The sequence below is a fragment of the Elephantulus edwardii genome, unplaced genomic scaffold (assembly GCF_000299155.1).
Source record: "Elephantulus edwardii isolate Elephantulus edwardi_28Jun2011 unplaced genomic scaffold, EleEdw1.0 scaffold00002, whole genome shotgun sequence".
In the NCBI taxonomy this organism is placed as follows: Eukaryota; Metazoa; Chordata; class Mammalia; order Macroscelidea; family Macroscelididae; genus Elephantulus; species Elephantulus edwardii.
In genome coordinates, this window is record NW_006399752.1 from 36213300 (window position 1) to 36240641 (window position 27342).

The window sequence follows — 27342 nt, forward strand, 5'->3', positions numbered from 1 at the left end:
GGGGGGGCAGGGTGAGGTGGGGGCTGCATTAGCGGGATGAGGCACAGGGGTGTGTGGGCGCATGGTCAGGAGGTCGTCTCTCCCTGGGGGTGAGGGAGGAGGCCGTCTCTCCCTGGGGTATGGGTGGGTGGAGGCCCGCTCTCCCCAGGAGCACGTCTACCTCTGCTCTTGGAAGTAGGGGTGCTGCAGTGCCTGGTGGGCAGTGATCCTCTCGTCGGGGTCGTAGGCCACCAGCGCACACAGGAGGGAGTGGCATTGAGGGGACAGGTTGCTTGTCAGGAGAGACAGTCCTGATCCCTTTTTAAAAGGAAAATCAAAACTCATAGCTCTCGACCTGCATTAAAAGCCCAATGACAATAAACAATCACACCACTATGTAGAGCATGTGACAGGTGCCCCCCACACCTCCACGGGGCCCTGAGCGAGGTGACAGCAGTCTACAAGGCGGGGCTGGATCCTACGGGTTACAGGCAAGACAGCAACGTTTCTAGAAAGGACTCCAGTCACATTTCCAGGTGAGAGGAGTGAAATAAAGCTTTGGGGGTTTTGTTTGTTTTTTTTTAAAATAAGATTCAGACAGAATTCTCCTTTTCCTTTTCACAAATCAGGTGACTGGTGTCCTACCCCAGGCCCTCAGCTTCACCCTGTCCCCAGGATCAGCTCCAGCCCCAGAGCTGAGGGGTGGAGCAGGGTGAGGTGGGGAATTTATGGGGTGGAGCTGGGTGAGGTGGGGGTGTGGAGGGCAAAGCACTGTGCAGGAACAGACCTGGCTCCTCCAGACCCCAAGACCCCAGCACGCTCCAAACACCCTGGCTCTGCAGACACCAGAGGGCCAGGCAGGAGTGAAGGAGGGTCCTGGGGGAGGTGGAGGTGGGCCTGGGATGCCCCCAGGGTGACCCGGGCTTCTCACTTACTGTTTGAACTTGGTAAGTGTCTTCTGAGCCGGCGTGCCAATGACATCATGGATCTTAGAGATCTGGTCCAGCTCGTTGACTCCAGGAAAGAGGGGCTCCAGACTGGAGGCAGAGGAGGGGCACTCAGTGGGCAGTCTGTTGACACAGCCACACCTGTGCCCATCTCTGCGGGTGCTGGACCGAGCCCATCAAGGGCTGACCGCCCTCATTTGCTCCCCCAAATCACCCCCTCTGCCCTCCCAGAGAAGTAGGTGCCCACCTCCGCTCTGCCTTTGTCTCCTCCTCCTGCACTTGTCTCAGGCCCTCAGCTGCTGTCACCTGCAGCTCCTGAGCCCCTGGGACAGCACTCCATGAGCTGCCTCTGCTTTGCAGCAGGACAGCGGCGCCTGGCATGCTGAGGTCTGTCCAAATGAGCTATTGTGTCCTTTGCTCCTGAGAGTTTCTGACATGCGTTCTCACCTGAGCCCCTTGGCTGCTGGCCACCAGCACACCAGAGTCCTCACCTGGGGACAGCCAGTCCTCAAGGCTAACAGGTGGGCCAGGACCCACGCGAAAACCCCACCCCGAGAGCAGAGTACAAGCCCGCGTGGCGGTGGGCGCGTTTTCAGGATTCCAATCAAGAGGCAGATCGCACGTTGTTTTCTAGCACGCTCACCGTGCAGCCAGGAACACACAGACTTGCCCTCTCAGTCAGGACTTTAAACGAGCAGACATTCCCTACAGCTGCAGCCGGCCGCTGCCCTATGGGTCATCAGCGCGTCGCAGAAGGGCGCTTGTCCATCATCAGCTTTATTTACTCCACTTCCATCCTAGGCGCCAAAGTGCCCCTGTCTGTGGCGAAGCCTCAAGAGGACACAGTCTCCTTCAGGGCTGGGGGGCTTCACGTTCCTCTGTCATACACACGTGGTGTTGGGGTCCCTGGCGGGACCAGTGGACGCAGGAGCCATGAAAGGCTTGCTGAGCTCAGCACCACAGTTTAACGTCCTTTCAGCAGCAGCGGCGGCGGACTGCTGCTCAATCTTGCCGTTGATGCACAAGGCTTTATCCACCGCGCCTCCAGGGCTCCGCCTCGGACTGTGGTGTGCACCCCCACAACTGGCCACGCGGCGTCTCAGAAAGGCAGTGATGGCGGCAGCTGTGCGCTCAGGCCGAGCTCATGGATGTCATGTCCACAAGAACGCCTGTCAGGACCCGGCAATCGTCACTCTCAGCGGCCATCTAAATGCCAGTCCCTGTGCCCAAGACCTGCACCCACACCAGCTGAGGCGCCTGCACCCACCCCGGGGTCTCACACGCCCTGCACCCACACCAGCTGAGGCGCCTGCACCCACCCCGGGGTCTCACACGCCCTGCACCCACACCAGCTGAGGCGCCTGCACCCACCCCGGGGTCTCACACGCCCTGCACCCACACCAGCTGAGGCGCCTGCACCCACCCCGGGGTCTCACACGCCCTGCACCCACACCAGCTTCGGGGGGGTCCTGCACGCACCCCAGGGTCTCACACGCCCTGCACCTTACACCAGCTTCGGGGGGTCCTGCAGCCACGTGACACCCACGGTGGGCCTCGCCCAGCTGGCCACACAGCCCCCCTGCGCATTCAAGTCTGTCACACGGAATCAACCTGAGGCAACATGAGGCAGGGTCAGCCACGATCCGATGACACCTCACAAAACCATGGATCGGCCACACAGGCCAAACCCAAACGCGCCACTACAGAGCCAACTCCATTCACCGCAGATCTCCGCTGGCTTCCAAAACGTACGCATTTAGGGAAAGAGACTGCCCATCTTCATTCCTGGGGGCGGCAGTTACGTGGCCACGGGCTGTCCGGGGGGAAGTGACTCAGAGCTGACCCTCCAGCGGCTTCTGAGAGGCTGTAACCAGCACGAGGCCACCACCCAGCTCCACGCAGACGTCCCCGAGCTGGCGCCTCGCTCCCTGCGGGCCTCGGGGTGGCTGCGGGCGGAGCCTCGCCGCTCAGTGTAGGGTCCAGCGGGACAGAGGCCGCAAAGGCATGAAGATGGGGGCCAGGGCCAAAGACACCCTCACTCTCTCAGAGAGGCCAGAAATGAGGATTTTCATGCCACCTTTCCTAACTCCAACAGCTGCTGGAAGAGAGGTCAGAAGTACAAGGCCCAGCACACCAGCAGCTGGACAAGCCCGAGGCCCCCTGCCGCCACCGGCCAACATGCTTATGGGAACTCGGCTCGGATCTGCCCAGCACGTCCTCTCCTCTCTGGGCTGTCCTCGAATGCCAGCAGGTGGTTTCATGTCTAATGAAGAATTTCTCTATCTGCAAACAGAATGAGACCACTTGAGAGTAAGGAAGCAGGAAGTCTGAAGGTGTCACTTTCTCCTTCTTCCTGGATTATAATTTGTTGTCAGATCTGATGCACAGTGACCCCTGAGCAGAACAGACACCACCAGGCCTTCCTCCGTTACCACGTGCCACTGTGCCAGCCTGTCCTGAGGGTCCTCTTCACTCTCACTCACCCTCCGTATGACAAGCGTGCTGTCGTCCAGGGGCTGGTCCATCCTGACAACCACACACAGGCAACATCCTCCATCCTGAGCAGCGTTCGAGCCGGACTCCCGCATCATGTGGAGGTTTTGTGGCCGTGCTCGGTACAGCCAACGTTCTTCACGAACGTCCTAACCCAAGGTGGGGGCTCTGATTTCCACTCTCCAGACGGCCTTGTGCTTGCGTGTTCCTGGTCCTGCTGCCCAGGGCACAGCACAGGCCTGGGGCCCCGTGCAGTGAGGCTCCACCTCCCTGGATCCAAGTGCAATGGGTGTTGATGGCAGATGGCACTCCGGGGGGTCCTGTGGGTGACGCCCTATGGGTCAGCACCACAGTCACGTCACCATCCATCTCAGGAAACCCAGGACACCGAAACCCAAGGGCTTCTGAGAAAACAGGACACCAGGACATGGCCCCAGGCGCTCCCGAGGCTCCGATATCCCCAGCCCCCTCCCCCTTCTCTTTACAGGAAAGAGATTAGGAAGCAGCATTCTTTTATCCCCTGCAGAGCAGCAGAAAATTCATTTTAAGTCCTATATTCACTCTCACAAAATTCCACTTCAACAAGTAATTTGAAGTTTAGTCTCCTGTGACATTACACAATTATGTCTTACTAATTTTTTTAGCAATCTATGTTCAATGTAATCCCAATCCAAATACCATATTCATTTTTCAAGGAGATGGAAAGGGGAATTGTTAAGTTTATTTGGAGAGGAAAGAGACCCCAAATAAGCAAAGCACTTCTGAAAAACAAAAATAAAGTGGGAGGCATAGCACTCTCTAACCTCAAAACCTACTATACAGCGCTAGTAACAAAAACAGCATGGTACTAATACAATGACAGACAAAAATCTTTTAGGATAATGCAGGTGGTCCTCTGTTTATGACAGGCCTCCATACCCAGGATTCTAAATTGGTTCTGACCTAAGCTGAATACCTTTTCTTTCTCTTATTATTACTGCCTTTTATTATCAGTATCTTTACAAATCTCATCCTTGTGTGTTGAAGTATATAAACTGATAGACGTTTCGTAACACTGTATGTTGTTCAAGGTCAACTGGCATAACAGGCCACACAGACAATGCTCTATGTCCTTCTGTGGTGAGTAGCAACTGAGAACTTAAAAACTTTGAGCAACTAAGGTGCCACTATTGGTCAGACCTGTCTGGAGCAAAGGGGGATGAAAACCAAAAATGTATTCAAACAGTGAGTGCAAAGCACAAGAGGACCACTCAAACCTCAACCTCCAAGACCCTGGGGCCAGACAAACTAGCTAGTGCCTGATGCCCGGGTGGCCTAGCAGGGAAGGCACCGCACTGCCAATCAAAGGCCAGGGCTTCCAGTCCAGCTGCTGAGAGATGGACAATCTCCTCTCAAGAATCCGCTGGATAGTCAGCTTAGTTCCAACTGGAGGGCAGTGCGTTTGAGGGAGACACTGACCCCCACTGGCTACTCTCAAAGAGACTGCAGTAGAACATCTTGCACAGACTGGGTGCACAGATGGGAAGAAAAACTAAAAAATACCGAAAACGTAACTTTACTCGCCCAAAAGCAGTAATGATAAGAGGTTAAAAAACAAAAACCACAGTTTTAAGTGCAGTATGGCGTAAGGGAGGGCTAAATGGGCCTGCAGAGACCCCAGCTTCACACAACGCCCACTGTGTCCCACGCAGGGCAGCCCCTCTAAGCACTCTGCTGACAGCACTTCTACCCACCTGAATGTTGGGGCCCATGGGGCACACCTGACAAAAACACATTCATCTTCATAGTTACACGTCCTGTGCGCTTTTTGCTTAGAAACAGTTGTGTTCAACCCAACTCAATACTATCCTGTGTGTGCTGGAGGAGACGATGTCGCACGTGGATCATAGCTGACCTGCCTCCCCGTGCTGGAGGAGATGATGCTCCCCGTGCTGGAGGACATGATTCCTCCCTGTGCTGGAGGAGTGATTCTCCCCGTGCCGGAGGAGATGATGCTCTCCGTGTTGGAGGAGATGGTTGTCCCCATGTTGGAGACAATGCCTCCTCGTGTTGGAGGAGATGATGCTCCCCGTGTTGGAGGAGACGATGCCTCCTCGTGTTGGAGGAGATGACGCTATATAAGGTTTCAATGGCTGATATTTTGGATACCAATCTCCAGACCTCTCTTTAGAGAACCTTCTCACCTTCTCACCTGACCAACCAGAACCGCTCCCTTTCAGTCAGCCCTTCTATTTCCACACGACCAACAAGCCCAAGGTGCCAAGAGGCATGAGTCAGGTCCCCAGCCTGTGCACAGCAGCATCTGTGCAGTGATACACGACCACGTGAACTGCCCTCAGTAGCCTTGTCCAGGGGCCACCTGCGGACCCAAGGGAGCTGTCAAGTTCAGGTGGGGTCTTGTTGCCATGCGAGTTCTGAGAAAGCCCTTTGATTTTTATATGGCATGTATGGATTTTGGAATTGTAGATAAAATATTTTAGGCTTGTACAAATGAATCCATTCATATCCCAGACCACAAACAGAACTTTGGTATTAATAACATGAAAACATCGACGTCTCATGACTGACATGATGAGTGTCTGGGAGAGCCCCTCTGACTGGGGAAGAACAGGGTGCAGAGCCCTGACACCTCAGCCCTGCTCACATCTCCCAGATCACAAAGTGAAGCAGGTGTAGGTGCCCAGGAGAGCCCCTCTAAGTGGGGAAGAGTGGGGTACAGAGCCCTGACCCCTCACCCTGCTCACACTTCCTGGATCAAGCACAGGGGGCAGTAGCTGTGGTGTCCAGGGCAGGCCCTCTGAGTGGGGAAGACAAAGCTGCAGAGCCCTGACCCCTCAGGCCTGCTCACACCTCCCAGGACAGGCCACAGGGGGCAGCTGCAGGCCTGTCCCCTCTGCTCCTAAACACATGGTGCCTGGTCACATCATGTACACCAGTGCCATGGCAGCAAAGCTGATTGGTGGTGCTTTTGTCCCCAAGCAAAGAAAATGTGAAGTGTGTGACAACAAAGTAAAAAGAAAGCCTAGTACAGTTCCTGTTAAATTTAAAACAGTGAGAAATCAGACTGTCTGAAAATCTGAGTGTGAGAACATACTGGTCTGCAGCCCCACAGCCTGGCTGGGCCTACCTGCTGACCCCTACTCTGCTCCTGGGTCAGATGAGGCTCCATCTGTACTGTGGGGTCACCCTGCCGTCTACACATGGGGTCAGAGGAGGCCCTGCCTGCACTGTGGGGTCACCCTGCTGTCTACCCATGGGTCCAGAGGAGGCCCTGCCTGCACTGTGGGGTCACCCTGCCCTCTGCTTGTGGGGGTCAGAGGAGGCCCTGCCTGCACTGTGGGGTCACCCTGCCCTCTGTCTCTGGGGTCAGAGGAGGCCCTGCCTGCACTGTGGGGTCACCCTGCCCCTCTGTCCCTGGGGTCAGAAGAGGCCCTGCCTGCACTGTGGGGTCACCCTGCCCTCTGCTTGTGGGGTCAAAGGAGTCCCTGCCTACACTGTGGGGTCACCCTGCCCTCTGTCCCTGGGGTCAGAGGAGGCCCGGCTTGCTATGGAGGTCACCCTGCAGTCACACAGGCCCCCTTTCTGCACCTCGGGCTCTCGAGGGCTGCCCTACCTGGCGATCTCATAGAAGACACAGCCAGCACTCCACAGGTCCATCTTGTAGCTGTAGAAGCCGTCAGTGAGCAGACACTCGGGGGCCCGGTACCAGCGCGTGGAGATGTACTCTGTGTACGGCTGCTTGGAGTACGCGCTGCGGCAGGACCCAAAGTCCCCCAGCTTCAGGATGTCCTGCTGCAGGGGCAGGGGCAGGGCCGGGACAACACACCACCATGAGGCCCTACAGCCACGCAGTCGAGGAAGGACTAGAGAGCTGAGTGCTCCTAGAAGCAGGCCACCGGAGCCCACCAGCACCTGGAGGGGGCCCAGCACCATGGGGGTGTTTCTGCCTGATGGCGCACATCTGCTGACACCTGCCTGACCTGCTTTAACACACACATCCAAAGGTCTATGGGTTTGGAACCCACATCTCTGGCGGCTTCGTGCTTGACCGCTAATCTAAACGCTGGCCATTTAAAACTCCCAGCAGCAACACTCTTGAAAGATGAGCCAGTCGGCTTCCGTAAAGACTGCTGTGCTGCTGCGTCCCATCCGGCTGGAACCAACTCACAGCCGACTCTCCAGCAGGTTTCCAGAAGCAGTTAATCGCACGGGAGGAGACTGTAATCTTCTGTAAGATTACAATCCGGGAAGCCCTGTTTGTCAGCTCTACTCTGTCTGTAAATCAGAATTACAGGCTATCAATGGGTTTTACTTTGTTTTTAAAACAGGCTTAGCCAATGTTTCAGCCTGACTGATTCTACAAATGAATGACCCACAAGGACATGACCTCTCTGCTGTCCCCTAAGCTGGGGGCCCTGCTCTGGACCTGGTGGGGCGGGGGATGTGGTGTGTGTCAGGGGCTCTCCTGACAGTAAGTCAGACACACAGAGGAAACAGGTTTCAGGTACTGCTTCTATTTCCTTTACCCCTGATGTTTCAAGGCAAACGAAAGAAGCAGAACTCATTAAAATACCTGACTGTGATTCCAGGGAGCCCACACTCAACGGACAGGCACAGATATGCTAAGATGAGGGCTATCCAAGTCCATGTGAGTCTCAGAGGTTGTGTGCCGGCGTTGGGCGTGCCTGTGACCCTGCAGGGCAGAGGACAGATGCCCCGTGGGGTCTCTGGGCTGGAATATTTACAGAGGCAGATCAGGTCATCTTCCTAGGCAGTCGTAGGTCTGTTCATATTGGCAGCCTCTCAGTTAGCAATCGAGCGTTTACCCACTGCCACCACGCTCCTCATTCTCCAGCTAATCTGCCCTGATGTTCACCAGCTTCCCCCAGCACTAAACGCCTGGTGCTGGTTGAAGAGGCACAGTACACCTGATGTCACATTTCATCAGAACGACCTGGAAACCAGTAAATAGCTTCTTCATTTTCAGGTAAGGGCATCACTGTGACTAGGCTGGTCAATGCAGGTGCAGACATGACCTCTTTACCACTGGACCCCTCTCTGGCCGGGAACCTCCCAATTGTACCACATTTGGGTGATGGGAAACATCGGTAGTACCCCACATTCCCTCCACACCCCTCGGCTCCACTCCAGCTGAAAAAACACAGACTTCCACATCACCGTGGCCTCCATAAGAGGCACCAGGAAGCTCGATGCTTCCCAAACCCAAGAGCAAATTATATTCCTTCAGTTTTCTGCCCCAAGGGGTTGGAGGGGACATCTGGGCCAAGTCTCTAAAGGTTCAGTGGCACAGCTGAGAATCCAAAGGGCCAAACAGAGAAAGGAGAGGGTTGCATATTGAGAGACCAATGGTGCCACAGTGGCCAAGGGTCCAGCTGAGGACAGCGGGGAGAGGACTCCCAAAGACTTGGCAGCAACAGTACCCACACTGGGACCAGAAATGGTGTCCCCACAGCCAGGCTACAATACCATTATCCGCGGGGCAGTGAGCAGGGTGCCCAGGAGTGGTTAAAATCACTGATACGCTCAGTAACTAATGGCCAGAAGCTCAGTCTACCCAGAGGTACGGTGAAGAAAGGCCTGGTGAGCTTTGGAAAATTAGCCTTGGAACTCCATGGTGTACTGTTCCACTCAGGAGTCAGAGTCTGGACCGAGTGACCTGCCTCAGCCGCAAAGTAACCATCCCAAGACCAACTGCTGCTCTCATCTTACCTCAGTCAGAAAAAAAGGGCCCCAGAGAGCCAAGCGGCTTTCCAGTAAGCTAACTGCACCCCAACCCAAAGCTCAGAAATGGGAAACCACCACCAAGCAACAACACTCCTTGATTTCTTCCTGCGCACTTGACAGTGAAGGTGCTTTCTCGAGTGTGTTCATGCATCAGCATCAGGCATCATGTATCACATCCTGCATTTGAAATGTGCAGTATAAGTGGCTTCAGGGTGAGACAGACAAGGACTCAAATCCATTTCACATTCAGAGGACTCAGATCATCGGAATGGGTTTCCTAAAGTCACAGTTGTGAGAACAGTACCCGAGACTACGTTCTTCCAGGTAGACAGTTAGGAAGATAATCTACCTTTTCAAAACTGGAGAAAGCAAAATCATACAGTCTGAGTGACCAGCTACCAAGCAGGTCATCAAAAAAACTCTACTTCTTTTCATTTTGAGATCAAAAGAGAAAATTTCTTACCTTTATCAATATATTTTCTGGTTTTACATCTCTGTGAAATATTCCATTTCTGTAGCCAATATAAAAGGGAGAACAAAATTAACTGTACCTCACTGACTCAAATTCCTTCAGATCGCATTTTAAATGAAGGCCGATGAATTCTGTTCATCTGTGACTGCCCCAAACCCATGCGCGTACCTGTGCATGTGATCAAGGGATTTACACAACTGGTACATATAGTGCATCACTTTCTTTTCTGATAATGGATGTCTTCTCCCTGTGTGATAACAGGTAAACAGGTATGTACAGATTACAAGTGCTACATATTCCCTTTTGCAAACCAAAAATATATTTGTAGTTAGTACTCTGTGAAAAGACAATTTCCTCCATGAGAAATAATCAGAAATTGCTTCAGGAAATATGGAATACACCTATGAAATACACCCACCACTAATCTATCTGCCATCTGGACACGCATATTCCACTGTCATCAAGTTGATTCTGATTCATGGTGACACTAGAATAGAGCAGTGGGTAAGGAGTTGCACTGCCATTCCAAGGGCGGGAGGTTCGAATTCATCAGCTGTTGATGGGCGATCTTCTCCCACGTAATTCAGTTTCTGAAAACTTGCTAGGTGGTCGGCTCTGAGTTAACTATGACTTGACAGCACACAGCAGCACAACTACACGTCTATCATTTTGTTAGAACCACTTGCTCTTATTATTATGCCTTTGAGTTGTGGTGCTGGAGAAGAGTCTTGTATGGACTGCCAAGAAAACAATTAAGTCTGTCTTGGAGAGGGTGAAACCAAGTTTCTCCTGGGAGGCTAGGATTTTGAAGCTCCATCTCACATACTTTGGGCACGTGGCCAGGAGGGACCAGTCCTTGGAGAAGGACAAAACGCTCAGAAGGGTGGAGGGACAGCTCAGGGGAGGAAGACCCTGGATGAAATGGATTTATATAGTAACTGGGGTAATGGGGGTAGGTATGTTGGCATCAGTGAGACTGGCTCAGGACAGGGCAGGCTTCAGAGCTGTACATAGGGTCACTATGAGTCACAGGTGACTTGATGGCATATAACAACAATGCATTTTGAAATTGAAAAAATGTGAACCCTCTAGTTGTGTTTTTTTCTCAAGATTGCTTTGGCTATTTATTTACATCTCCACGGGTGCAGTCCACTGGGTGTTTCAGCGCCACCCAGCAGCGCACCTCTCTGGTGTTTCCAATCTACTGACAGGGTGGGAGGAGCAGTTTAAAGTGTCAAAAAGCCACTGGAGGGTCAACCATGAGTCAGCTCTAGCTCAACAGCAATGAGTGAGGTTTTTTGCTTTTGGAGCCCTCACTATTCCATATCAATTTTAAGATCAGCTTGTTAATATCCACAAGGAAGTCACTACGACACTCCTAGGGATTTGGTGAAGCTGTAGATCAATTTGTGGACAATTTAACATCTTAACAATACCAGGTCTTCTAATGTGATAACAGGGATGTTTCGCTATTTATTTGGGTCTTCTTTATTGCAATATTTTTTTAGCCATCATTGTATAAATTCTACATTTCTTTTGTTTACTGTATTCTGAGCATTTTATACTGTTGGATGCTAATTTTTGTTTTCAGGTTATTCACAAGTGTATAAAAAAAAACAACTGATGGTGACCAATTACCATTCCGGAGCACTCCGGTCAAAGAGTCTACAGAAGAACCCTGATCAAAAGAGCGAAATTATAAAACGGAATTCATTTCAAATGATCATGGACCCCAGACTTTTTGGAGCCAGGGGAGGCCAACTAAACCCCTACCACAACCCCCAGATAATCTTTATCTTGAATGAAAAATATCACCTAGTATCTTAAATTCAAACAGTTTACCTTAACTAGGAAAACTGTGTAGTGTAACTGAGCGTAATACTCCTCTAAGAAACATCTGGTTTTGTTTCTGCTCATAGCTGACCATCTGGTGAGTTTTCAGAGGCTGTAACTACACAGGAGAAGACCACTTACCTCGTCTTTCTCCGTGGAGCAGCTGGTGGATTAGAACAATGTGCATTTGGGTTGGCAGTGCAAGTCCTTACCATGAAGCCACCAGAGCTCCCTAGGAAAATATTTAGATGGGACAAAATGGACTTCAAACAACAACAACAACAAAACAACACCTGACTTCAGCAACTTGAAAGATTAGACAGAAACCTTAGGGGCTGTGACTTTATCATGCTAATGAGGGCGGTTGCTCATAATGGAGGGTGAGGACCATCGCATAACCAAGAGAATGTAATCAATGCCACTGAACTGCACATGGAAAAACTGTTTAATTGGTATATGTTTTGCTGGTGTAGTCTCAAAAACAACAAAACAAAAATTTTTAAAAAGAAATGTATTTGATATTTGTGTGTTGATCTCCTATCCTTCAACCCTGCTGAACATTTTAGTTTTAATAGTATTTCAGTATAATTGTTTAGGATTATCCATATACGTAATGCTCTGTCTTCCTTTCTAATATGGATACATTTATTATTTTCTTTAAAAAAATGTTCTAATTGCCCTTGTTACACCTCTAGAATAATACTGCACAGAAGTGGCAAAAGTGGGCACTCTTGTCTTGTTCCGGATCATAAAGGGAAAGCATCCACACTCACAACATTAGGGATGATAGGATTTTTTTCCCTTTAGATATAATTTTTTTAAAAAGATAGGAAAGTTTAAGAGTTTACCGAGGAGAATTTACTACGTATGAGAAACACTCTGAGAAGAGTGGGCCAATCTCAGGGGCAGAGAGAAGTGAGAAAGACCCCAGATGTCTCTGTACCACATTGAGAACACCTCCTTCTAGTTCTAGTTTCTTGAGTGTTATTATTATTAAAGGGTATTCATGATAAAAGGGATTTTTATCACAAGCTTTTTCTGCACCTAGAGTGATCATGTCATTTCTGGTTTTACTCTAATATGTATTATTTTCATTTCTTTCCAGGCATTAAACCAATCTTGTATTCTTGGCATAAGCCAAACGAACTGTTTCTCGCAACAAAAGCTTTAGGGCCTGATCCAGCTTTTGATCGGTTGCATCAAGGTCAACAGTACCTGTTAGTCCGTGACACTGGTTGGCCAGGAACAGAGAGGGCCAGGACAGCCAAAGAGCGTAATGGTTACGGGCCCAGGGTCAGACTTGAGTTTCTATTTTGACTTTGCCATTTATTACCAACCACGCTGCATTAATCTCCTACATTATCTTCTCATCTTTCTCCTGCAGAGCAGGTGGTGGATCTAAGTCACCTTTGGATTGGCAGTGCGACTCCTTACCCACTAGGCCACCACAGTCCCCTAATTGTTTTTCTTTGAGTTACATTATTACTTCATCCTCCAAATTTCAGTTTCCTCATCTACAAAATAGAGATGACAACAGTGCTGACAACAGAGGATTGTTAAGAGGCAGAAGACAGGTGGTTACGAATATAAATTCAAGACCCTGCTGAGTTCAAACTCATTTCTCCACTTACCAGGCACGTAACCTTATCCTTTGTGCCTTATTCCTTCTGAATGGGGAAAATAATGGTAACTACTCAACAGGGTTGTTGTAAGGATAAAATTAGTTAGCACTCGACTGTATCTTCTCCAAGATATACCTGTTTGTTCTTTTGTCAGTCCATGAGATATCTGGCCATCTTCTATAACACCACAGTGCAAAGGCATCAATTAATCTTCTCTCACCCTTATTCACTGTCCACCTCTCAGATGCACAGCAAGTGATTGAAAAGACCAAGGTCTGAATCAGATGCACCTTAGTCGTCAAACTGACATCACTGCTCCTCAATAATTTGGAGAGGTCCCTGACTGCAGGCTTTCCCTGTGCAGTATGTTTCCTATCTCCTGACCGCTGGCAGCAAATGTGCTGACTGTGGATCCAAGTAAGATGAAGTTGTTGACAGTTTCAATCTTTCCTCCATCTCTCATGATGTTACCTGTTGGTCCAATGGAAAGTTTTGCTTTCTTGACATTAACATGCTATTCAATAAACTGCAATCCTCTGTAAGTGGTTGTTGTTGTTGCTGTTATGTGTTGTTGAGTCGCCTGTGACTCATAGTGACCCTATGTACAACTGCTGTGAACTCTGCCCTATCCTAAGGCAGTCTCATTGACTCTGGCATACCTCATCCCAACACCCCAGTTACTACGTCAATCCATCTCATGCAAGGTCTTCCTCTGCTGCCCTGTCCCTCCAACATTCCAAGCATGATGACCTTCTCCAAGGACTAGTCCCTCCTCGCCACAAAGTATGTGCCCAAAGTATGTGAGAAGGAGCTTCAAAATACTTGCTTCCAAGGAAAAACTTCATTTCACTCTCTCAAATAGACAGATCTATTTGTTCTCCTGTCTGTTCATGGTACATTCAACACTCTTCTCCAGCACCACAACTCAAAGGCATCAATTCTCTGTCATTCTTAGTCACTGTCCAGATCAGGCACACCTTAGTCTCTAGACTGATGTCACTGCTCCTCAGCACTCTGGAGAGATCCCTGACAGCAGAGTTCCCCAGTGCAATTTGTCTTTTGATTTCCTCACGGCTAGTGCCAAGAGTGTTGATTGTGGAGCCAAACAAGCTGAAATGGTCAATAACCTCAATCTCTTTTTCATCCATCATGAAACTTCCTATTGGCTCAGTGGTGAGAATCTTTGTCTTTTTGATGATGAGTTTTAATCCATATTGAAGACTACATTCCTTGATTTTCTACAGCAAGTGCTTCAGGTCCTATTGTTTCAGCAAGCATAATGTGTCTTCTGCATAATGCACATTGTTGATGAGTCTTCTTCCAATCCTGATGGCATGCTCCTTCTCATACAGTCTAGCCTCTTAAATGATGTATATATATATATATACATACATACACACACACATAATATATACATACTGAAAATACATGGAGACAGAACGCATCCCTGATGCACTCCTTTTCTAATTCTGAACCATGCAGTGTTTCCATGCTCTGTTCTGATGACTGCCTCCTGGTCCAGGTCAAGGTTTCACATGAGCACATTCAAGTGTTCTGGGATTCCCATTCTCCTTAAGGTTAGCCACAATTGTTTTGATCTACACAGTCAAATGCCTTTGCGCAGTCAGTGAAACACTGATAGACATTCCTCTGGTACTCTTTGCTTTCAGCCAAGATCCTTCTGACATTGGCAATAATGTCTCTCATGCCACAGCCTCATCTAAATCCAACTGGTACTTCTGGTGGTTAGTTCTCTGTTAATGTCCTGTTCCAGTAATTTTTGGATAATCTTCAGCAGGATTTTGATTGTGTGATATTGTTTGATCATTTCCACACTCTGTTGGGTCACCTTTTTTTTTTTAAGTATATAAACTATTAACAGACAAGGCCTACAGACTTATTTCTTCTTGGACACAGGCACAGTAGGGTCCCGTCGGCCAGTGGTCTTGGTGTGCTGGCCTCAAGCTTGAAGGCCCCAAAAGTGGTGCAGCCCTCTGTGGGCACGGATCTTCTTCAGTTGCCCCAGGTCTTCACGGAGCTTGTTGTCCAGACCACTGGCCAGAACCTGACTGTATTTCCCATCCTTCACATCTTTTTGTCTGTTCAAGAACCAGTCAGGAATCTTGTAGTGGCGTGGATTCTGCAAAGTGGTGACCACACGCTCCACCTCCTCTTCAGGAAGCTCTCCTGGCCTCTTGGTGAGGTCAATGTCTGCTTTCCAGGGGAGCTCTGGTGGCCTAGTGGCAAGAAGCTGCAACTACAATCCCAGAGGTGCACGGTTCGAATCCACCAGATGCTCTGCCGGGGAAGGAGGGGCAATCTCCTCCTGTACCAGTCAGATCTGATTTGACAGTACACGCACACAAAAAATAAATAAAAAAAAATGTCTGCTTTCCTCAACACCACGTGAGCACATCTTCACCCTACACCCTTAAAGGCAGTGATGGCAAAGGCTATTTTCCGCCGCCCCTCGATGTTAGTGTTGAGTACTCACAAAATGAAATGTGCCGGAACTTTTCAGGGATCACTAGAGACACGGTGGCGGCAGCCACGGCAGCATGTAGGCCTCAGGAGGAAGAGCACAGGATCACCTTTTTTGCGGCAGGAATAAATATGGATCTCTTCCAGTCAGTTGACCAGGTAGCTGTCTTCCAGATTTCTTGGAACCTGGTGAGCATGTTCAGGGCAGTATCTGTTTGTTGAAATATGTTCATTGGGATGTGGAGCTTAGCTTTTGTCAATTCCTTCTGAGCAGCTTGAACTTCCTCATCACCATTGCCTCTTGATCATATGTTGTTTCATGAAATTCTTCTGGGCCAGCCAATTCTTTTTCGGTACAGTGACTCTGTATACTCCTTCTATCTTTTTTTAATGTTTCCTGGATCATTTCATATTCTGCCCAAAGCATCCTTAAATACTGCATGTTGAGGGTTGAGTATGTTGTTCAGTTCCTTCAGCTTAAGAAATGCTGAGCAAGTTTGGCCCATGCAATGTTAGCATTCAGCTTTAAGACACATTTCTTTTTTCATATGTTAGCAACTCTGAAATCAATATGTACATTGCAATATTTATATCCTACAATCACGGCCAGCCATACTTCCAGCATTTCTTTTTGTTTCCAGCATTTCTGACACTAGAATGCCCTTCCCCCTTGGCAGCATCTTACAACCCCTGGCCTGTAAGACCCTGTGTAGTTCTGGAATGAAGAAGTCAGCACAGAATAATGTCCACTGGTCTGTTACAGGCTGTTCTCTGCAGTCTCTCTGTAGGCAAGGAGTGAAAGGAATTCGTTCCACTTCTCCAACCACCCAATTCTCCTATGACTAGAAATTAAAGATCTTTCTTTCTACCCAGTAGTGGTAATGGAACCCAAACCAGAAAGCGGTGGCACATGAGCCACCATGCTCTATACATCTCCAGACCCAAAGATCTGTATTTCTAAACATAGTGTCCACAAATGTCTAAACAGATAGCCATTTCCCCAAAATTCTCTCTCTTCCCACTTTAGCGTTAAGATATTATACTTTAGGAAGCAGAAACAAGGATTTTTTTTTTTTAGAAACAAGGATTCTAGTGGGCACTTAGTAACAACAACTGCACTGAAAGTCATGCCTCTTACACTGAAAGAATTGCTGCTAAACAAAGTAAGTGACATTATAGATGCTTCTTATTTTTTCTTTTTTGGTGTGCCTTCGGTCAGATCTGGCTGGCACAGGAAGAGACTGTCTCTCCTTCCCCAGTGGAGCATCTGGTGGATTTGAACTGCGTGCCTTCGGGACTGCAGCACTATAGATTCTTTAAAAGTAAAACACTGGTATATTGTAAAAAAGCACAATGCAAATGATGCTGTCCTAGGAGTTGTTTTTCTTGGAGTTGTTTTTCTTGGTTGTATCGATACCATTAGGTGCACAGATATACATACACACACACACGCAATCAAAGTGAAGAACATATGTCAGACATATGTGTTTCAAAGCAACACCTCCTTTATACAGTGTGGGGTCACCATGACCCAGGGGTGACTCAATGACAACAACAACATTAGGGATTAAATGGTTAATACCAAAGATTTCTGGGAAAATGAGGATTTTATTCTTTGAATACAAACCCTTTTCTAGAGTATTATCAATGGAAATCTTTTAAAAACATACATTTTTTTCTACTAGTTTATTTATAAAATTCAAATACAAATTTGAACAAATTCTTTCAATTTCCCTCACCCCCCATCAAATTGTACAACCTAATGATTAACCCCCCCCTTTTCCCCTGCACATCCACATCCCTCTGCTTCCAGCCTCTCCCACCCCTCCTGGATCCTTATACTCATTCTACAACAATGGTTTTATACAATATTTATCCTTATGAGACTGAGTTGGTTCACTCAGCTTAATGTTCTCCAAGTCCTCTCAAGTTAGGTAATAATTTACAAAGTTATTGATCCTGCGTGCTACAAAGTATTTCATGGTATGAACATCTGGGCTGTTTCCATGTTCTTGAGATGGTAAATAATGCTGCTATGAACACTGGGGTACAAATCTCAGTTTGTGCCTCAGTTCTCATATTCTCAGGGTATATTCCAAGTATGGAATAGCTGGGTCATATGGAATTTCTATGTTCAGTTTTTTGAGGAAGCATCAAACTGCCTTCCAGAATGGTTGCACCATTTTACAGTCCCACCAACAATGTGCAAGAGTCCCTTTCTTGCCGCTTCCTCTCCAACTTCTATTACTTGCTGCCCTGTTAAACTTTGCCACTCTTACTGGAGTGTGATGGTACCTCATTGGGGTTTTTGATTTGCATCTCTCTTATTGCCAGTGATCTGGAGCATTAAGTAATTTATTTAATAAAATTAAATATTTTTTTTAACCCAAACACTTTCCTTAAACATGAGCCCGAGCTATGCTGCGAGGCAATGCCTTCTCTGGGGCACCAACAGGAAGCTGGCCTTTATTTGGCCAGACTGCTCTCATTTTGTTGCTTATATTTCCTTCAAGTAAATTTTTCTCTTTTCAATCAAGACCCCTCCATTAGACTGTCGACCATCTGTCACTTTCAGCTGCTGCTGGCATTTCAAGTTTTAGAGTCCCTTCTAATTAATGGCTGTTTCACAGGTTTTAGACTTAGAAACTAAATCATCAACTTTGTTAGGATTAAAAGTTCAAACAAGACAACCAATCCCTGAGTGAGAAGCTTGCCTAGAAGGAAAATACACAAATATTGCAACTAACTAAGAAATACCACATTCTCTCTTTACTTCCCAATGAGAAGAGGCCAAAGATCTGTCCGCCTGTCCCAATGGACACCAACTTTTATGGCTGTAGAAAAAAATCCTTGGAATTATAGCATTTGTTCTCGTAGTAGTTTAGTATTAACATACTATTTTAAATCACACATTAAGTTAACTTCTAAATAAAGCTTCCACTCCACTTCAGAACAACTGAATTTGAACTCTTCACATGCATCTGCAAAGCAAGTCTTCTCTGCCACCAGAGTAACTTCTGGTCTAACTGGTGCCACAAGCACTCCTTCCGTGTGGCCTAAGTAATCTGAGCGAACACGCCAGTTAGGGCATTACTTATGCTGCCATCACCAAAACTCTACTCTTGAGTGACAGGGACATGACATCAGGGCAGTGGCTTGTTTCACTGGTCCCATAGGGATCCCTTCCGCTGTGAAATAGGGCATCCTGGTTTGCTTTTCCAGGGGTACTTACAAGGTTCTCTTGCCCTGATGTTTAACACTTGTGACCCCAGGTCAGGACCCCAGGGACACAGTGTGCCATTTCTAACGTCAGATAACCAGGGTACGGAAGCCACAGCAGTCCTGGCAGGGCTGTTTCAGGACAACATGGTTTTCCTATAGTGCTTTATCATTCAAAATACACAATGAGGAGCATTCTGTAACACCAGTGAATGGAGGCTCTATTCACTCTCTTTCTCTCTTTTTTTTTTTGTGAGGAAAATTTGTATTTAGATGATCCCAATTTTGTTGGCAACATCCAAAGCATCATAGTCAGGAGCAAGCTGAACATAGGCCTTCTTCTCTCCACAGGCCTAATCAAAGTGTTGACCTTGGCCACATCAGTGTCACAGAGCTTCTTTACACTTGTTCAATTTGGTGTTTGTTGGCCCTGACATCCACAATGAACACAAGTGTGTTGTTATCTTCTATCTCCTTCATGGCTGACTCAGTGGTCAGGGGAAATTTATGATGGCTTGGTGGTCAAGCTTGTTTCCCCTGGGGGCGCTCTTCTGGGGTATTTGGGCTGCCTTCGGAGTCTCAGCGTCTTAGGCCGCCGGAAGGTAGACGTGCGGATCTTCTTTTTGGCTGTGGATGCCCTTCAGGACTGCCTTCTTGGCCTTTAATGCCTTTGCTTTGGCTTCAGTTTTGGGAGGGACAGGGCTTACTTCTTCGCTTTTGGCGCCATCTTAGTAGAAAGGCTCTCTCTCTCTTTTTTTAATGAATGGTAGGAAGGAGATTTTAATATACTGCTTTCACAAAAGGATAGATTACTCAAAAGAAACTTAACAAAGGCACAGCAGATCTAACTATCCAATTTGCCAGTTCAACTTTGTGAAGAAATGTTCAAAATCCCTAGCTATCAGAGAGACGCAAACCAGAACAACTATGAGATATCATCCCACCACAGTAACAATAGCAAAGTTCAACAGAGCAGCAAACAACAAATGCTGGTGAGGCTGTGGAGAAACTGGAACCTTTATTCACTGCTCGTGGGAGTATTCACTGTCTTGATGGGTGAGTTTTGGGAAAATCTAAAATAAGGTAGAGAACAGACGAATCCAGGAGAAGAGTGGTCTCAAAGTGGGAGAGGCTAGGGGGCAGAGTCCACTCCTGAGGGTGAGGGAGGTCGCAGATGTGAGTGCCTTAGGACAGTAGCCACCAAACTACACCTACTTTCAGGGAGCCCACTGGTGCCCCACACCATTGCCCTCGGCATCCCCTGGCTCTGTCACCCACACTCACCCTTGGCACCCCTACTGGCCTCTCCCATCACTGCCTTCAGCAGCCTCTGGCCATTCAGCGTCCTCTCAACCCCTCATACCACGGTCGTCAGCAGCGGCCCCTCTGAGATCATGATCTAGGCCGCCCTCGGCATCCCCTCATACCAGTGCCCTTCCCAGCCCTCCACCACCCCGAGGGCCCCCTCAAGGCTCTCACGTCTCTCTCTGACCCCCACAGCTCCCACTCTCAGCCCCTCGCCTCCACACTTCTCATGTGCAGCACGTTCTGAACAGAGGAAGACCGCAGAAAAGCAGCTCCTCAGAGCAGAGCCACTGCTAGCTACACACACAACTACTCCACTGACAGACAATCCCGAGAGCTGACGTGGAGCACGTGGGAACTGCGAGCTTGAACAAAAGGTTTCAGATTAGCTTTCAAAGTATTCTACATACCTCGTATTAGCTCATAAATATTCATGTCCATAAGTTCACATATTAGCGCAAGAGAACCAGATTTTCTGTCACTGAAGAAGAAAGTGGGTTTTAAAATTTTTTCTTGTCTTGATCAGAAAATATAACTTTCTAATGCATTTATAAACATTTCCAATAAATATAATGCCCCTAAGACTAAGCCAGCAGCATAATGATTAAAATATTGGAGGTTTAGATTTTAAAGGACTATGTCAGATAATATGAATTTGAAATCACAGTAAAACCCTGTTTTAAGCAAAAACTCCAAAAGCGCTTTTTTTTTTTAAAAAGAGCTATGCCTTGAAAATATAGAACTGAAAGAAGAAATTAGATCAGGGAGTTGGCTAAGCAAAACAATAAAAGGAAAAAATGTAATTCATTCTCTGAGACTAAAATTTCATTTTAATTTATCTAAATTGCTCTCATGTAATGGGGATCAATCTGCAATAGGTGTGGGGAGGAAACTATGAAAACCAGGCATGGACAAAAGAGGAATCCAAGCACCCAGGCCCATCTGCACCCCACTTGGGCCCACGCCTCTCAGAGCAACCAGGGTCTCCTGTGTTCAAAGGAGCCTTCCAGGATCTTGGTCTGGGAGCCTTCAGGTCCTGCGTTCAGGCCTGTTCGAGGCTTGTGCAAGACATGCAAGCTTGACTCTGCAGACTGCAGCCCCTGGACCTGAACTGGATTCTAAGGACTTGCAGGCCAGAATGCCACCGTCATGGCCAGACCTCTCCTTTGGAGTTTCACCACAGTTTATCCTCTGATGAAATCTCCCTGTACTTGGGCTGGTCAGAGAGCAGACTCCCTTGCTGGTTTATAGGCCAGGCCCCAAACAAAGCTGCAGGGAGGCCCATACAGCAGCCTCTCAGGCATCCTAGCTTACAGGAAGCAGGTCCCCAGAACCAGGGCCTCCATGACCCAGCTCAGGGCCAGTGTGCAGTGTGGACTGTCCCAGGGGTCTGGCTCCAGCCTGGCACTGTTTGAGAGGCTGGGCCTATGTTCTAGGGTGGAAGGTGAGCCTTATCAAACAGTCCTATAATTGGAATAGAAATGAAATCATACAGGAGAAAGGCTGCAGGGAACTCTTAGGCATGGCAGCTGGTGGGGAGGAGAGGTTACAACCCTGAAAACATCTCACATGAGCGCCTGCTCACTGAGCCGGGCTCAGATGCAAGGCCGTGGGCTTTGGGGCCGTGACATCCTAGGGGAGAAGCCACTTGTGTGTCCATGAGGCCAAGTCACCTATATCAGGGCCTTGACTGCCACGTCAGGTACCAGAGAGACAAACAAACATGTAACCGAAGAGGAAATGAAATACTCTCTGACGAGGGCTCACAGGACACGTTTCTCCAAGAGCTCTAACCACCACCACTAACTGCAGATCATCTTCAGAGCCCATATATACTTACAAAATAACTTCATGCAACGTAAGGATATTTGGATGTGGGTTCAGGCGCCTCAGTGCTTGTATTTCTCGTAGATTGTTCACTTGCTCAATACTATTATGTAGGTAAAAATAAATAACTAATTTACTATTGGAACAAATGTTAAAATTAGGGTTACCAAATCACTACTTATTAGGCATGAGCATAACTGAGAAAAACCACAAATATTTTAGGCAAGTTAATCAGATTTTATTTCTCCCATTAGAAGGTGAACATAGCTGAGCTCTGTGGTAACATATGAAAATCAAAGTTCTTACAACTTCGGGCAGATGCTAAATGTCTTTTGCCATGTTAGCTCCTGAAAGAATACCCTGGTTGTTCTTCCCATGAGTAAGCAGAGAACCAGGTACTAAAGGTGCCTGCTGATCTGTGTATGGAGACCACCACCCAAGAAAATGCCCCCTAGTCTGAAAACAAGCATTGTCAGGTCCCATTGCAGACCCCACCCTCCTCTTTCAATGAAGGCAGCATACTTCTTCCACCTGGTGACAGGTGTCCCCTAGGCAGGTGTCAGCTCTGCGGACATAATCTTTACAAAGCCTGCTCTGCCCAATACCACACTCACTTCACAACTACACAAACTACAAGAGCAACAGAGGCCTCGGCCTAAGGCTGCTGCTTCCGACAGACTGAACAAGGGCTCGGCCTGAGGACACGCTCCAATCCAGTGACTAATTCAACCTGGACCTTCCATCTTAGATGCTATGAAGGCACTGACCTTGCCCATGGTCTTTTTTGGATCTAGAAAAGCATCTTCCCACTGATTCTATTTTGCATCGAGCCTATTCTCTTTTTCTTCCGGATGAGGGCCCAGTAAGGGGTGGGGGTGGTAAGGGTGCCAAATTCACTTACCAAGAAGAATGCGAGTCTTCCCGTAGTCTAAGAGTCCTCATGGGCAAAATGTGGGAGACCCGCATATAGCTCCTCTACTGGCCGCCAGGTCTCTTGTCTCTTAGCTTAGAAATCATCCTACCATCCCTCCTCACCAGAACCCGGACCCTCAGAATCCATCCCTCCCCTCCCCTAAACACTTTTTGGACAGCGGCTCCCAAAATATGTCCCAATAGGTTCCAGAGAACATGATTTCTCTGGTAAATGTACATTTTGTGAAGAAATATCGCATGCAAGAAGTGTGAGAAATGTTCCCACTCTCGTCTCATGGTGAACATTTAGAGTAGATGCTGCAGGTACTAAGAAGTCCTGAAAATGGACAGAAGGTGTTTACCTGCTTAAACCAACACACCCTACCCCCAAATTTTGTGGCCCACTGATACAGTAACTGGGGCAACAGGGTTAGGTGTGTCTGAGTCAGTAAGACTGACTCAGGCCAGGGCAGGCTTCAGAGCTGTTGTACATAGGGTCACTATCAGTCGCAGAAGACTCAACAGCCCATACCACCACCACCACCATCACCACCACCGCCACCACCGCCAGCACCGCCAGCACCGCCACCGCCACCTATTACTAGGGAATGCTGGAGGCAGAGTCTGTAGAGAGCCGCCCTGCTAACCCCAAAAAACCTTCCTCATCAGAAACACCTTCAAATCTGCCAGCTCCTATGTGGGAGAGACAGGCAACCTCTGCCCACTCCGTTTATAACCTGTGGAAAACAGCTGAGACAATTTCGACGTGACAGCAATGAGAGAAAGAGAAACCTATTATCATCCCAGAGAATGAGGGTTCCAGAGAGCACACTGCTCCTGACCATCCTTTGAAGGACATGCTAGAAAAGTCTTTCGTTAGGGGTGGAGAGGTGAGTAAAGGCATCCATAAAGCAAAAAAAACAACAACTTCATGCAAGGTCTTCCTCTGAGGATTCTATGCATCCGGCTGTAGAGAGCTTTTCATCTGCTTCTGTCGTGTACAGAGGCCGTGAAGACTGCAAATATTTGGCCCCCACTTTGAGGGGGTCCTGACTTAGGACTGGGTGGTGGAAGCACCCACAATGCCACTCGACGCCGGGTTGCTTGCCCCCATGGAGTGCAGGTCAGTGATTCTCAGCTTGGGGGCATTCTGCCCCAGGGGTGATCAGAAACACACGATGGCGGTTTTGTTGCTCACAAGCTGGGAGGGGAGACCGTGGTCTCCAGTGGGCAGAGGCCAGGGATGCACTAGACAGCTACTCACAACAAAGAATTATTTGGTGCAAAGTATGAGCTGTGCTGAGAATGAGAAATCATACTTTAGGTGGAAAGAACAAGAAACTATTTGGAGTTAGCAACAGTTCTACTACTTGAGTACCCGATTTGATGAACTTAGCTTTTAGAAGTTGGTAATCAAACAGCTGTGCCACTCAGACAAACAGCTACTGTGCTCATCTTTAGTACGGAAACCAGCTACTGCATGTTCTGCTTATTGTAGGCCTTGTGCCCCAACGGGCAGGCACTCAGAAGAGGTGAGAGGCATTTAGAAAGGCAAGTGACCAGGATGTTGCAAGCCTTTGTTCACATAGCAGCTCATTATAAGACTTGCATGAAGCCTGTCCCCTCTTGGACAAATTCAGAAAGAAACATCTCCAAGCACAGACACAACCCCGTTCCCTGACCACAGGTGCTCTGAGCTTTGTGGTCAGGCGATATCCAGAGCCTTTTTTCTCTGTGTTGGTGGAGACAGAAAAACACAGGGCTGACTCCAGAGGCATGCAGGTGGTCTCGGCTCCCCAAAACCCAAGGAAACCACCTTAGGCAAAGACCCTACAACTAGGATAAATGCGTAATTAATGAGACTAAGTCTCTATGAAATAGAAAATTATTAATATGAAATGTCACATTTCAGTTCACTGGTAAGATTATAAAGAAAACAAATGAATCTAACCAATTTAATCTATAAGAGATGGACTGATGTAATGACAGAAGCAATGGGCTCTTGTGTGTCAGAGATGATGTGCACAGCACAGGCCAGGTCAGGGTTCAGACCTGTTAAACTGGGCTGTTATAAACTGACTTGACAACATCTGACAGCAAGAACAAATACACGTCAAGCAGTGTACACAACAGTAATAAAACGGAGCTTCAGTGGTATAGTGGCTTAGGTATTATGCTACCAGCCAAAAGGCAGGTGATTCAAATGCACCAGGCTGGTCCAGGGGTGAAAGATGTAGCTGTCTGCTCTGTCAAGATTCCAGCCTTGGAAACACTATGGGACAGTTCCACTCTCCCTACAGGGTCAACCTGAGTCAGACTCAATTCTGTAGTAATAGGCTTGAGATTGCTGTTATTTATTCAATATGGGCCAAGCACTTTATACAATAAGTATGCCAAAGTAATAAATGTCTTTTTTTAAAATCTGAATGCACAAGTATCATTCCTTTAAAAAATGGATTTGGCCTCAAGAAAACAGGACAAGATTAAGTCTGAGGAAAATTGTAGTGGAATAGAAATTCAAACTATAAAATGTGTTGTCATCATTGTTGTTGTTATAGGTGACGTCAACTATGACTCACAGTGACCTTATGAACAAGAGATTAAAACCTTGCTCTTTCTTGAGCCAGGCTCAGATCATTTCACTGGTGAATGCTTTCAAACAATTAAGGAAAAATAACTATCTATAAATTTTCACAGAAAACAGAAGAACCAATATGAAAGCCTGCAAAGAATCTTCCTCATGCAAACCCAAAATATTGTTTTAAATAATAACTCTGATTCACAATGATATTTTATTAAATGTCTTTAGTTATGGACTTTAAAAAGAAAACTAGGTGTTCTAGTTCTCAATAGTTTTACAACTAATAATCAATACTTTTCAAATAATGTATTTTTTCTTTTTTAAATATTTATTTCTGTAATTTTAATTTGGTGTACTATCAAATTGGATCCAACTGGCACAGGAGGAGTTTGTCCCTCCCTCTCTAGCAGAGCATCTGGTGGATTTGAACTGCACACCTTCAGGGCTGCAGTGCAGCTTCTTGCCACAAGGCCACCAGAGCTCCAGAACATATTTTTAAAAAAAACCAAATGAAAATGATGACATTGTCATTTTTTGTTAACTGCCATCGAGTCAGTTCAGACTCCCAGCGACCCTATGTGAGACAGAAGCAAACCATAGAGCTCAGACTGACCCACAGCTGACCTTTCAGTGGGTTTTCAGAGGCAGGGACTCATACTGGAGGAGACTGTCCGTCCTTCTCCTGTGGGAGTGGCTGGTGGATTCAAACTGTGTGCCTTTGTGTTTGCAGCGTAACTCCTTTCCACTCCCTCGCTCACCTCCCTGGCTGCCTCATATTCAGTCTCCAGGTCTATCTTCACAGGTATTCAGGAGGAGCAGCCACAGCTCAAGCAGAAGGGCGTCCCAAACACTGGCTTCATGTTAATGTGGCTGCTGACTCTAAGTGCCGTGGACTTGACTCTGACTCACAGAGATGCTACATACAACAGACTGAAAACCTGACATCCTTCAACAATCTCCACTGTGCTTAAACCCACCGATACAGTCACCACGTCAATCCACCTCATTTGAGAGTCTTCCTCTCCTTCCCTGACCACCTACCTTTCCTAGCATCATCCCTCTTTCCAAGAATTGGCCCCACCTGATAATATACCCAATCTTATTGGAGAAACTACTAAATATTCTTGAAAATCTTGCTTTGGATTTCAATTCCTTTGATATTAAATAATCCAAACAAACTGGACCTTGACTCTTTTAATGAAAATTTGAACAGCTACAAGATAACAGCATTTACTTCATTAATCTGAAGACGTTCTCCAATCACAGCCAGCGTGGCCTCATTACTACACAGACAAATTCCCACTTTAGCAGACCGCTCTGTGGGAAAAGTGCAGGGGCCCTCCAGAGAAGTATGCGAGAACCAACACTCATGCTCAGTCTCTTTAAAGCTGTATGTTGTTGTTAGGTGCTATAGGGTTGAATACAACTCAAAGTGACTCTATGAACAAAGATTTAAGCCCTATCTTATCCTGTGCCTACCTCACAATCTAAAAATAAGGAATGCTTCAGGAATTCGCAAGCCGCCTCTGTGAAGGGGCCGCACTAACCTCTGTAATAACATTCGTATTTTAGGGCATGTGTCAAAGCGACACAGAAGCAAATTCCAGCCTGCTAAGTACATCAGCTTGTAACCTTCACTCACCAGAGAAATCTGGGTGCCTCCTGGCCATGGCTGGTGAACACCACTTTGCCCCTGGCTGGTCTGAGCCCAGCGTCGTGCAGTACGTGCCGTGCAAAGCTGCCGCTGGCCACCTACCTGCTGAAGCACTGCTTCATCTGCTTACACGCGTAGTACCTTCCATCTCTCAGGCTCTGCATCTTCATAACTTCAGAAAACGTTCCCTCTCCTATTTTCCCAATTGTTCTATAATCTAAAAACAGGACAACCACACAGAAAATGTTATTTAAGGAGAGACTTGGCATTCA

At 47.6% G+C, this 27342-nt stretch overlaps 1 protein-coding gene across 1 annotated transcript in view; it reads right to left on the bottom strand.

Moving 5' to 3' along the window:
* Window positions 1–27342, bottom strand: part of MOK (MOK protein kinase) — a 59730-nt gene that overhangs the window by 3926 nt on the left and 28462 nt on the right. The window contains exons 2-8 of the mRNA XM_006879178.1: window positions 27173–27287; window positions 20507–20577; window positions 9805–9883; window positions 9628–9676; window positions 7033–7211; window positions 915–1016; window positions 161–334 (exon numbers count right to left, since the gene is read on the bottom strand). Of these exons, the coding sequence (XP_006879240.1) occupies window positions 161–334; window positions 915–1016; window positions 7033–7211; window positions 9628–9676; window positions 9805–9883; window positions 20507–20577; window positions 27173–27287 (769 nt within the window). The remainder of the gene's footprint in view (window positions 1–160; window positions 335–914; window positions 1017–7032; window positions 7212–9627; window positions 9677–9804; window positions 9884–20506; window positions 20578–27172; window positions 27288–27342) is intronic.